The 13,609-nt window shown below is 40.9% G+C and overlaps 1 protein-coding gene across 12 annotated transcripts in view; it reads right to left on the bottom strand.

Annotated features, from left to right (window-relative positions):
- Window positions 1-13,609, bottom strand: part of FHOD3 (formin homology 2 domain containing 3) — a 487,025-nt gene that overhangs the window by 127,749 nt on the left and 345,667 nt on the right. For 8 of the 12 annotated variants that reach the window (XM_037730378.1, XM_037730382.1, XM_037730380.1 and 5 more), the window contains one exon: window positions 1,610-1,702. The exons of the other annotated variants lie outside the window; for them this stretch is intronic. In XM_037730378.1, the coding sequence (XP_037586306.1) occupies window positions 1,610-1,702 (93 nt within the window). The remainder of the gene's footprint in view (window positions 1-1,609; window positions 1,703-13,609) is intronic. 12 annotated transcript variants of the gene reach the window in all.

The raw sequence follows: 13,609 nt of genomic DNA, 5'->3' as shown, positions 1-13,609 counted from the left end.
AGGTTAATGAATACCTAGGTACTAACAAGATCAAGCTCTGGTATTTAACATGCACATGTTTATTTCCTAACACTGAAAAGCCTGATCATCTTGGGTAAAGGATGCCCTCTGGCATCACTTTGTGGAGTCAGACACTCTTCTGGGCATAAGATAAACAATAATCTACCTGTATAAATAACAATCCTAGGTAGAGACAGCACATCATTAACAGGGATGCCTTTGAAGGCTGCCCTTTCCAGCCAGATTCTTCCATCTGGTCTGAAGTTGCAGAAGCATGTGCATACCTGAGGGTTTAAGGGTTTGTGCGGGTGAGACAGAACACACACCTTTAAGCAGATAGGGAGGCATATCCCTGTTTCAGTGATAGTCTATAGAATTTCCTACAGCTCATCTTCAACTGACAGTGGGATGGTGACCAAACATCCTCCCTTTCCAGAGCACCTCTAAGTAATCAATCACTAGCTGTAGGCACAGCAGGGGCTCTGTTTCATGCTTATCTTTTCTGAAATGTGTGGCTAATTCTCTATCATCAGCTCATTCCTTTCCTCTCTCCACATCCTGCTGGCTTCTTCTCAGGCATTTCCAAATGGGAGGAAGCAATCATTAATTTGTCAGTTCAGAGAAGATTCTATGACCCCTGGGCATGGCAGGAGTCTGAGTGTCAAATGAGCTCATCTGAGAGCTTGTGTGCGCACTGCTAGCCTGGCAGATGAGGCATCAGTAGCAAAGACTCCATTAAATCTAACGTTGTCAAGAGAAAGATTTTACTCGGATCCATCCAGGATCTTTTTGCTTTGCTTATTGTAGGAAAAAAAAAAAACAGTAAAAATGTCCATTTGCAGTGGCAATCAATTAAGTGAAGAAAACCATTCAATTTTAGAATTATTTCTAAATACTGGAAAATAAAACTACCCATGAGGAATTTTTATTGTTTTTACAGACATCATTTGGGGAAAATATCTACAGAATTTAAAAATATCTGCAAGGTCCGTCAGCATTGCCTGAGGATAGAAAGAAAGCACTGTGCAAAGGAGGTGAGTAGAGGACAGCAAGCTCCCCAAAGGGCTACAGAATTATGTTAGTTGTCTTGGGTGTGAAAATAAATACTGGGAAATTTTGCTGTGATGCATGAGGTGACAATGTTACTGTTCGTTTGGATAAAAAAACAAGCCTGAGTCATTAATATAGTAGTTACCCACACATTTTAGCTAATATGGTACTGGTAAAATTGGGAAAAAGGGAACATGTAGAATTCTTACTACAATGCTGAAAGGGAGAGAATCTTCTTAGGGGAGATTTTTAGTCACCATCAATCTGGCTGAGCTAAAGCACTCAATGAGGGAGGGAGCAGTGGGGAGAAAACCAGTGATTTTTCCATAAAGTATGGTTAGGAAGGCAGGATTTCAATAACAAGTGCAGTTCTCTAATGAAAACATGCTCAGGTATTTCTACAAAACCAGTGGTTCTGTGGCTCTGTGAACAGGGTAAGTAAGGGTTTGCAAACGGGAGCCAGTGAGGAAGGCAGGTGGCCACTAGAAGGCAGTGAACTATCATTAGAAAGGAGCCTCCCACTTTTAGTGTGAGCTTGGGAGGCTCCAGTCCTAGGTACCTGTCCTTGCCCTGACAGGAGGCATCATCCTCTCTCTCTTCTTCTGAATTGGGCTCCGTGATTGGCTGCTCCTCTTCCTCTTCCTCCTCCTCCCTGAGACAAGGCCAGGAAAAGAGAAATGCACACAGACAAGATGGAAAAGTGAGATGAGCATTATAGACAAACAGAAAGATGAAGCAAAATAAATAAAATAAAATAAAAAATCCCAGCTGGCTGAAATGAGGAAAAAGCATACTCAGTCTGTTAAGACACAAGAGACAGTTTTGAGATGGGGGAATTTAAATGTAGGGTAGAGATGTAAGAAACCAGAAGAGGCCAAATTTCTTTGTCAAGCTAGCTAGATGCCACTACCCTGCACCCCCACATGCAATTCAGAGAAGCTTCTGGCCTTGGGCAGACCTCCTCTGGTTTTTCTCCTCCACATAGAATCATCCAGTAAATGTTTTTGGTGATGACCAGCTGAAGCAACAAGGTTCCTCACATCTTCACTGCATCCCTCCTGATTAGAAACCAGAGAGGGGCAGGCTAATTTGGCATGGGCTAACCTCCATGTTAGAGGTATGGTTTTGACATGGCCACCCCTCATTCTCAACAAATGGCCACCCCTGACTCTCAGTGAGAGTGTTTCAGGGGTGCAGTTCCACTCCCACTTCAAGGGGGGCACATAGTCCAAGTGGGGCCATTTCATGTCACACCTAGGGTTTCTCCTGGTACCATCAGGGATGACTCACTATAAGGACACCCTGAATCCAAGAAAAAGGTAGCGGAAACTGGGAGAAAGGGAGAGGAAAGCAGTCCCCCTGACCATTTTAATGCCTGTATCCAGCAATCTGGAGCTCTACCCCAGCCTGTCACTAATGGAAGACAATACATCCTCTTTCCTGCTTAGGGTAGATTCAGTTGGGTTTTGTCCTTGCAGCTATAAGTGCAGTCTAAAAACAAATAACTGGGACGTTCTCTTTCTGTGGCCTCTAAACCCTGTGAACATCTGACTTATGTCCCAGTCCACATGGAACACCTGTTCAGTGCCCTGCTGGGCTTCTCAATCCCTTGCCTTGCTGGACTCCAATGAACTCCACCTACAACCTTTCCCACTCCAGACCTCATCATCATACAGAACTAATCCACCTTGAAAATCTTACCTCCAATCTTCCCACCCCTGACCACAAACCCCCATTCACCCAAATCTCTCACTCCTTTCCTCCCACCCAAATTCTTTAACTTCCTAACACATGTGCATCCTCTACTTTCTCAATGTCCCCAGCACCTTCTTGCTTTCAGTCCTTACGGATCCACCAGGTCTCACTCCAGGCATCATCTACCATGATCTTTAACTCTGTCATCCCACTGTCCTTCAGCTGTGTTCTTTTCCTTTTCACCAACATATAAAATATATATAGAAAAGTACACAAATCACTGAATTTTCACAAAATAAACACATGTATCCAACCAGCACCCCCTCAATAGTCTTTGGCAATTGCTTCCCTCTCCCACCCCACATCAAGTTAGCTTTGCCTGGTTTTATTCTCCATCTAAAAGGAATCATAATCTGTCTAGCCTTTGTTCAACATTACACCTGTGGAATTCATCTACATAGTTATGTATACTTGAAGATTATTCATTCTTGTTGTGTATTGCAGTAGTTTACCCATTCTACTTCTGATGACACTTGAGTACCCTTCGATGTGGGGCTATTTTGAATAGTACTGCTATAAACACCGCAGTACATGTCTTCTGGTGAATATATGCATATATTACTGTGTACTATAGACCTCGGGATGTAATTTTTGGGTCACAAGATATGCTTGAGTTCATCTTTATTAAAAATGCCATTTAAAAAATGATGGGACGAATTACCATCCCCATAAGTAGTAGATGAGCATTCTGATTGTTTTACATTCTTGCCAAGATCTGATAATTGTGTCTATTTTATTTTAGCCATCAATCTGTGGGTAGTGATGTCTCACTGTGCTTTCAGTTTGCTTTCTCTAGTGACTAATGAAGTTGGGCACATTGTCACATTTTCAATGTCCATTTGGATATGCTTCTCTTTGAAGTGTCAAAGTAATTTTTTTCCCATTTAAAAAAATAGTCATTTTTTTATTTGAAGAAGTGTTTTTAATATCATTTGTCCTTTGTCATTTATATGTGCTGTAAACATCTTTTCCTTTTCTGTGTAATGCCTTTGCATTCATTTAATGTCATGTTTTAATTCATAGAAGTTCTTAATAAGGTCCTGTTTATCTTTGTTTGATAGGCAGTGCCTTTGTGTGCTGTTTTAACTTTTTTGCTTACACCAGGTCTTACAGATAGTCTCTATGTGTCCTTCTAAAAGCTTTATTTCACTAACTTTCACATTTACGTTTGTAGTACATCTCTAATAGATTTTTGTGTATTATATAAGATAGAGGTCAGATACATTTTTTTCCCTCCATCAGTATGCAATGGGCCCAGAACCATTTTGTAAAAGGCCCTTCTCTCCAGTTCAGTATCTTGTTCACAAATCAGGTAAATATATTAAAATATATATTTGTAGATTTCTGGGCTTTTTCTCACAAATCAATTTGTCTTTTGCTCCACTATTGACTGGGATTATGTTAAATTTATACACAAACTTGAAGAACTGACATCTTTGCTAAGTTTTTAAATCCACGGTTGTGATATAGCCTTTATTTAGATCTAATATTACCACAATCTTAATTTCTCTTAATAGTATTTTAAATTTTTACAGAGGTCTTAGATATCTTTATTTTTAGGTATAAATTTGGATGCTAGTATATATGTTAACAAACTAAATTTCATTTTCTATTTGTTGATGGAATATAGAAATAAAATTAAATTCTGTCAATTTCTTTTGTATCCAGCAATTTTTCTAAATTTTTTAATTATACCATTTATAAACATTATTTTAGATTTCCTCTGTAGACAATCATTTTATCACTAAATAATGATGGTTTTATTTACTTCTTTTCAATTCATCTGCCTTTCCTTTTCCTTCCCCTGTTCCACTTGTTAGCACCTCCAACATGATGACGAAATGAAGATAGTGATGCTTCCTTTTCTTGCTCCAAATCTCAGGGAAAAGTATAAGGTTTGTCATAGATTTTTTCGGTAGATAGGCTTAATTTAAAAAGTTTCCTTCTAATCCTAGTTAAAACTTTTTATTATAAACAAATATTAAAGTTCTGTCAAATGTCTTTTTTTCCTTTTAAGATAATCATATGATTCTTCATTTTTTCTGTTAAAGAGTTACAAAGACTGCTTTAAAAAAAAAAATGTTAAACCAGCCTTACATACCATGAATAAACTTAATAAAGATAATACATTTTGTTGTATTATCTTTTTATATATAGCTGGAATACATTTCTTAATATTCTATTAAGTTTTTTAACGTATCTATTTTGGAAAGAGATTGATCTATAATTCCCCTGTCTTATAACGTGCTTGTCAGATTTTGAAATCAAGGTTATGCATGCTCTATAAAGAGTCAGGTAGGTAGAGGGATTGAGAGCTGTGTAACTAAGGAGGGAGAGACAGATCTGGACTCGGGGTGCCTCTAACAGAAACAAGGAGAGCAGCGAGACAGCATCCCTCCTGTCATGGCAGAAGCCACAAACAAGAACATCTAAGCCATCCTTCTTATTTATTTATTTATTGACAGAGCCTGGCTCTACCACCCAAGCTAGAGTGCCGTGGCGCAACCTTGGCATCTCAGCTCACTGCAGCCTCCGCCTCCTGGGTTCAAACAATTCTCATGCCTCAGCTTTCCGAGTAGCTGGGACTACAGCCATGTACCACCACACCTAGATAATTTTTGTATTTTTAGTAGTGAAGGGTTTTTACCATGTTTGCCAGACTGGTCTTGAACTCCTAATCTCAAATGATCTACCCACCTCAGCCTCCCAAAGTGCTGGGATTATAGGTATGAGCCACCATGCCTGGCCTCAGCCTACCTTCTGAGCTTGGCACAGCACATCCTCACACACCACCCCCCCACCAGCTTCAGTCCTTTTTTCCTCCATCTGCTCCCACAGCCGCTAAACTATACCCACAAACTCCTTCATGAAGCCACCTTCCCTCAGCTTGATAAGGAGTTTGCAGATGTTATTACTCTGGTCCACACAAAACGCCCTCCACCTTGCCAATCCATAGGTCTTTCATCTTTAAAACAAAACACTGAGCCCCTCCCTCCAAAATTCCTTGATTCCATTTTCCCTCCCAGGTAGAGTTGGAGAGGTTCTGGAGCCAGACTGCCTGGGTCTGCTCTCCAGCTCTACCACTTTTGAGCCCCGTGACCTTGGACTCCACTTTACTCAACCTTACATGAGGGAGTAACAGTACCTATCTCTTAGCAGGAATGCATTATTATGTAAAATCACTTTGTCTTTTTGATCTATCTCTTTTCCACATGGCTGTCTCACAGGTACTTAAAGACAGCTATCTGAAGCTACATCCCAAGCTGTCTTCTCTTTGGGCTCAACATCTTCTGATCCCACAATAAACCTTCACATGATGTGTGTGTTGTAGCTTTCCTATCACAAGTGGCAGGGTGGAACCAATGGTGGACAGCACAATGACCCACTTGGAGGGTCTATATCCAGGATGCCCCACGGCCAGAGCACTGGCCTTGCCTATAGTGCAAAGGGGTGGAGAAGGAAATACCCTCTCCTAGGGCACAGGACTTTCTAGGCTTGATTTTGTTTAGTTCCAACATTTGATAACATCAGTCAAATGAAATGATATTTTGTGCTAATAATATTTAAGACTGAATAATTAATTCTGACTACTTTGCTTTTCTCAAGCTATATTTTCTTGTAAAGTGTAACCTAATTGTGTTTTTATTTGTGCTAAAGAATTCTGGGTGTTTGGCCTTTGGCCTTTGGCTTTCTAATATCTCCACAGGCCTTCTGCTTGTGATTGACAAGGAGTTACTCTAGAACACAGGCCTGTTTCAAATCCATTAGGTATTTTCCTTTTCACCACAAAGACTCCCAGATTTGAGGTCACCCTTTTCATGTTGGAAAAGCAACTCAGAGGCCTGCAGCCTGACCAGTTCTGCAGGCCGCAGTTTCCATCAAAGCCAATTTAATATCTCGGATTTGAGTCTCAGGCTAATGTCATATTTCTCAGGCTTCAAGACACCAAAAGGAAAATAAATGTTGCTGAGCTGTTTCAGAAACACAATACAAATATTAAAAATAATGTAAAAGTATGTTGTAAGACCAAAGCAATCAGAATGAGAAAAGATTGAGCAATAAACTGGGTGAAGACATTTGCAATAAATCTAATAGACAAAATCAACTCAAGGGTATAATAAAATATATTTTAAACTCCAAAAACTATAAAATGAACAAAATACATGAACACAGCCGACAAACTTGTATGAAGAGATATTTTATCCTCACTATCAATCGGGGCACTATAAATTAAGGCCACAACGAGATACCATTTCTAACTTCTTAGTAAAATTAGAAGTCTTATGATACCACGTGCTGAAAAGAATGCAAGTCAACTAACTCATATATATCACTGATACGAAGATATCTAGGTATAACCACCTGGCAAGATATTTTTCAGTATCTTTACAAGATAATTAACACTATCTTGTAAAATTAAACACTAATCTCATGACCTAAAGGTGGCATTGCTATACCCTAGGACAGTGATTCTGAACCAGGGTTATTCTGCCTCTACCCTCAGGGACATTTGTAAATATCTGGAGAGATTTTTAGTTATCACAACTGGGGTGGAGGGCAGGGAGTACTACTGGCATCTAGTAGGCTGACACAAGGATGCTGTAAAACATCCCACAATGCACAGAATACCTCCACGACAAGGAAGCATTCAGTTCAAAACATCAACAGTGCTGAGGTTAAGAAACCTTCCCTAGGGATACTGAAGCACCAGTGTACTAGGGTGGGAGTCCAAGGATGTTCTCAGCAGCACTATCTGTAACTGCCAGAAGCCTGAAATGACCCAAATGTCCACCAACAAGAAAAAACATAAAAAGATTGTGGTAAATTTCGGGCAGTGAAAATGAATGAACCACAGCTTCACATTACAATATGGAGGACCACCAGGCACATAAGGCTGAGTGACTGAAACAAGTCCAAGAAGGAACATACAATTTACAACAAAGCGCAGAAAATCAGAATTGTATAATCTAATGTGACATATGTGTGTAATGATACTTCAAAAACCGCATCCATTCAAGTACAGAGGAAAAAATAAGAGGAAAACACACTAAAAAGAAAACCCCACAATAAAACCCCATAAAACAATGATAAACACACATTTAAGTGTTGGTTACCCAGGTTTAGGAATGGGAGAGTGAGAAGCGTACAGACAGATGTAAATTAGAAGTAACACCTTGCTTTTTCAGTTAGGTCATAGTCTCCTTGATGTTCTATATTAATAAATATTATATAAAATATACTAGAGGATAGTGATCCACAAACCATTGATGACATTGTGTTATTAACCAAGGACAATGATTAACCCACTTCTGTATAATTAGGATTTTTAAACTATGCAATGAAACAGTTTCTTTAAATTTTATTATAGGCTCAGGGACAGATATACAGGTATGTTATATACGTAAACTCATATTACAAGGGTTTGTTGTATAGATTTCTTCACCCAGGTACTAAGCCAAGTATCCAATAGTTACATTTTTCTCTTCCTCTCCCTCCTCCTATCCTTTGCCTTCAGGTAGGTCCTAGTATCTGTTGTTACCCTCTACATGTCCATGTGTTCTCATCATTTAGTTCCCACTTATAAATGAAAAGATGCAGTACTTGGTTTCCTGTTCCTGCATTAGTTTACTAAAAAAGCAGTCTAATTATGGCACAAAGGCTTTATCTCCCTCTATTTAACAAAAAAAAATTTTTTTGGAGACGGATTTTTGCTCTGTCACCCAGGCTGGAGTGCAGTGGCACCATCTTGGCTCACTGGAACTTCTGTCTCCTGGGTTCAAGCAGTTCCCCTGCCTCAGCCTCCCAAATAGCTGGGATTACAGGCCTGCACCACCACACCAGGTAATTTTTATATTTTAGTAGAAATGGGGTTTCACCATGTTGGCCAGGCTGGTCTTGAACCCCTAACCTCAAGTGATCTACCCACCTCGGCCTTCCAAAGTGCTGGGATTACAGGTGTGAACCACTGTGCCAGATTTAACAAATTTTATTGAGCATTTATGTGCAAACACGCTGGGATGCAGTGGCTAAATGAAGTCCCCACCCTTGGATTACAGACCAGTGAGGGAGGAGACACTAAACAACTAACTTTAGCAGAAAGTATTCAACCCATAGGGCCCAAGTTACCCTAAATGATTCTGCAGTGCTGTTGAAGCAAAACTTGGCTGTTTAAGGCTAAAGAGGACCTGAGTAAGGGACAGGATGGAATTTCCCACATGACATTCCCTTGCACAACATGTCTATGGACCTAGGATCAAGTCTAATTTGCCTAGCTAGTCTCTAATCCCTTATCACCTTTCCAACTTCATCTCCCACTCTCCCTTCATGAACCTCCCCACCCAGTCTTTATGCAGTCTACTGATATATCAAGCTTCTACCCAACACCAAAGACATTTCATTCTTGGAGTCCTTGCAAGAGCCATTCTTGGTCACTAGAGTTACTTTTCCTTCTCTGTTTCTCCAGGAGACCCTGCCCACAGCCCTGGCTCCAAGGGAGAGCCAATAAGTACTAGCTGCCTGCTACAGTTCCATGGCCCTGGGGACCTAGCACAGTGCTCAGCCAGAGGCTCTTGTTATGGTTGATCCGAGGCCAAGATTCACAATTACTCGGAGATAACCTGAGAGATCTCCCATGTTGCAGAGAAGAAAGATAGGGTCTAGAGAGGGCAAGACCAAACAATTGCCAGCAAAAACTCTGCTCTCCTAATATCCAGGCCAGACTCCTTTCTACCATGCCAGGCTACCCCATGAAACTAGAGCAGAATCTAAACTGTTTTCATCACTGCACACTTAAGCATTAATCTCCTGACCCATGCTTGTCAATCCTTCTTTCACACAGCACAGACAAAAATAATCCCTTGTATTAGACAAGGCTGTATATGGCTCCCAGAAGACCAGCCCAGGGCCCAGTCACCCCAGACTTGCCTAATCGTCCTGAAAGCCTAGAGGAGCAGTGCCTTATGACCCATATGTGGCAACTAGTCAAAAACCTGTCTTAAGGTTTAGATAAAATGCAGACATTTAAACTGTCCCATTTAATTCTATAAAATGCATAGGACATATGATAAGATTTAAAAAATTCATAGAGATATTTTGTTACATTTATGGCAAAGAACGTGGCCCTCTGGGCTCAGTCTACAGCCTTCTGTGTTACTGAATCCTTAAATTGCAGTGTGATCTTAGCCTCACAGTGACTCACACTTTCTGTTAACTTTAAGGCTGTTTCTAGGTCATCGAGGGCCCAAGATACATTTGAAAACTTCCAATTAGCAATCTCAATCAGTTAAGACAAATACCTGGCCAATTTGAATCAGTGATTTCACTTAAAAGTAGAGTCTCATTAGCCATCAAGTTTTTGAAAAATGTTTCTGCGAAAGATTTTTACCAGCCAAGAGGATGAAAAGACATCTAACAGAGCCCAGCTGTTGCTCTGATGTTTCCATGGTGAGAACCCAAAGTTAGACAAGAAAGTATTTATTGTCCCTGTAGCATGCAAAGGTTAGGAGGAGTATAAAGTGTGCTCCCCATGGATCCCAAATAGACCCCAGAAGCTGGACTACAGGCTAGGACCTTAATACATAAGCCATTATTTTGCTCTTTTGTTTTAGAATCAAATAAATGTTAAAAGGTCCAGCACATTATTTCTGGTGAAACATGGAGTAGTTTAAAATAATGGAATTCAAGTCTGCAGATTTATAAACATCAACAGAAAAAAAACACAATTAGTTACTGGGGTTACAGATTTATTCAGGTGTAAAACAAATGGACCTAGTGATAACTACAGACTATGAGGCTTCTCACTGCTTTCTGTGTATACCTTGATATTGTGTTAAAAAACAAACAAAGAAACGAACAAAAACTTTATTCTAAGCCAGAGATATTCATTGCTTTAAATGTCCCTCAGAGGTTGACAGAGCAGAAGAGAAACTAGGATGAAGGTAAGCTGCATTTGTCTAAGAACTATGGAAACAGTAGGAACACTAAGCATAGTCCCCTGCTGAGATTTTAGGAAGGCAGCCTTCAGAGGCAAAAAACAGTCTTGCTCAGGGTGTGGCCTGAATCTGTCCTGAGACCTTGGTGTATCCACGGGCTCTCTTATTTTACCCTTAAAATAAAGGGAAGTACACTGCAATGGAAGCCTCCAGTTCTGACTGTTATAGCTGGAAAAATCCAATTATGTGGACATGAGACATGTTTTGTCGCTTCCAGAAGTTGTACAATGACTAATCTCTTCTGTGTTTTTCACATATGGAAGATACCACCCTCCTAAACCAGGACAAGCTCAAGGCTGTTGAGGGTGGCCTTGGGAGGTCCAGAAATGGGGGCAACTGACACTCTATAATGCATGCCTCAACACTTCATGCCTCTCCACGCCACTGGCAACCTCCAGCCTAGAGATTTGCATCCTTGAGGCATATTATTTTAAAATGTGAATGCTCAAGTCCTCCTTTCAGATATCGCATTCTAGTGTTCTGGGGTAGAACCTGAACATGGCTTAATTTAGATGCTTGGCAGGATTGAAAACCACTACCCTAGTCTAATCTACCAATGTTTCTCAGTAGCTCGGCATCAATAGCCACAACCCATGTCCCTGCTGCCATTCTCCCGTGCCTCCAATACAATCCCCACCAGGCAGGCTGGTAGACAGGTAGCTCTTCAAATGTGCACAACTGAGCCTCACATACTGACTAATAACCAGACTCTGTGCTGTGGTTTCCCAAGCTCTGCAGGACCTGCTCTGCTCACTGTGCAACCTCATCTCCACTCTGTGCCACATGTCTCCGGCCACACGCTACAGCCTCACCTTCCGAGATGCCTATTAGATACACAGCTATATCAAGCACTTTTCTCCCTTTGCTACCGCATATGGCATGCCCTTGGCCTGGGGAGCTCTTCCTTTACTCTTCTCATCCTTTGGGATTCAGCCTAAATGCCTAAGGAGGTTTTCTCGAGCAGCCCGATCACACTATTCTCTTTTCTAAAGAGTGTTTTTAAGTGAATATTTACTATGGGAATTCACACTCCCTTTGAGAAAGAAAGTATGTTTATACTACTACTGATAACAGTTAAGTCCCTTTGACCAGCAATGACCACTGTTACACATTTGGTGGATAAACTTCTAGATTTAAAAACAAAACAGGAACATCTTATTCTACAATTTTTTTTACACAGAAAATGATTTGACAACCATGTTGGCACTTCTGATATTCGTACTGTGCATTTCTTCTACCTGCTGGTGGCATCTGCCACATAAATCATCTAGAAGTAGTAGATGCTCTGCTGACCGAGCTATCCCCCAATTGTTCGCTATGCTGCACCACAGGGTCACAGTAATGCCTCTTCCTGCCCACACCCTTGTGCACTTCTGTAGAGTTTCCTCAAAGGTATACTCTTGTATTCCTGATATCCCCTACCACATGGCCCTGTTGGTTTGCTTCAAAAGTCCTCTTCCAATGCTACTCATATTTACTTGCTATACTATTTGCATGCTGTCTTATGAAACTGTATGTTTTATAAGGTTTATGTTCACCATTGTATTCTCAGATTCTAGAACATGGGAGGCACAGGGAAATAAGAGTTGGGGCTGGGCACAGTGGCTCATGCCTGTAATCCCAGCCCTTTGGGAGGCCGAGGAGGACAGATCACTTGAGGTGAAGAGTTCCAGACCAGCCTGGCCAACATGGTGAAATCCCATCTCTACTAAAAATATAAAAATTAGCTGGACATGCTCACTTGAACCCAGGAGGCAGAGGCTGCAGTGAGCTGAAATGGTGCCACTGAACTCCAGCCTGGGTGACAGAGCAAGACTCTGTCTCAAAACAACAACAAACCCCAAAACAAACAAACAAAAGCAAACAAAAAAGAAAATAGTTGGATAAACAAATGAGTATGATTTGTTCCTTTAGTCCCAGAAGATAGTATTCCTGTCTCAACCAATTCAGTAATTATAAAATCAAAGGTCATAAGATGTCACTACTAAGAAGTCTTTTAATGTAAGGCTGCTCTGAAATAACATACCTAGTGTTGAGGGCTTCTTTTCTAGAGAACTGGAGGCTTGCTCGTTTACTTATAAACATGGGCTATCATGGATGTGAACCCAAGTCCACAAATGCAAACAAAAACAAAGGTAGAGTCCAAGGTACTTCATAGCCATTTTTTTTCCTGATTCCATGAACAAAATTATATGCTGCTCCATTTGGAAGGCAGTTTTGCAAAGCTTTGTTATGGATGAAAAAATATTTAGAAAAAACAGCTTCTGAAGTCTGGCAATTCAGTATGTATTTCATACTCAAAGGCCTGCCCACATGCATGTAGCCATGACATGCCCAACCCCACTATCCCTGGTCAATCCAAGGACCCCCCAGTAGACAAATACCTGTACTCCACAGGCCCTGACTGGCTACCTCCTCATGAGAGCTCATCTCTGGTCAGCTTTTAATCTCATGTTTGTAAAACCAGACCACATGGCTGAAAAAAAAACCCTCAGGGATAAAATTATTTCTCTGGGGCCATGTGGATACTGTAATTGAGTACTCCTGAAGTGTGATATAATAGTCTCTTGATTCCTCACTGAGCTATCATGTCTTCAGGAAGTACATTCTCTCAGGATGAGCAAAGGGATTTAGGCTGCAGATAACCATCCCAATGTTCCCAGGCTTTCTTGAGTCCTGCAGGGCACTTTCATTTTTTGTTTGCTTTTTTTTTTTGAGACGGAGTTTTCGCTCTTGTTACCCAGGCTGGAGTGCAATGGCGCGATCTCGGCTCACCGCAACCTCCGCCTCCCGGGTTCAGGCAATTCTCCTGC

This window comes from Cebus imitator, unplaced genomic scaffold (genome assembly GCF_001604975.1).
Source record: "Cebus imitator isolate Cc_AM_T3 unplaced genomic scaffold, Cebus_imitator-1.0 Scaffold342, whole genome shotgun sequence".
Taxonomy (NCBI): Eukaryota; Metazoa; Chordata; class Mammalia; order Primates; family Cebidae; genus Cebus; species Cebus imitator.
The sequence above is the reverse complement of the archived record's forward strand: the minus strand, read 5'-3'. Positions and strand labels throughout refer to the sequence as shown.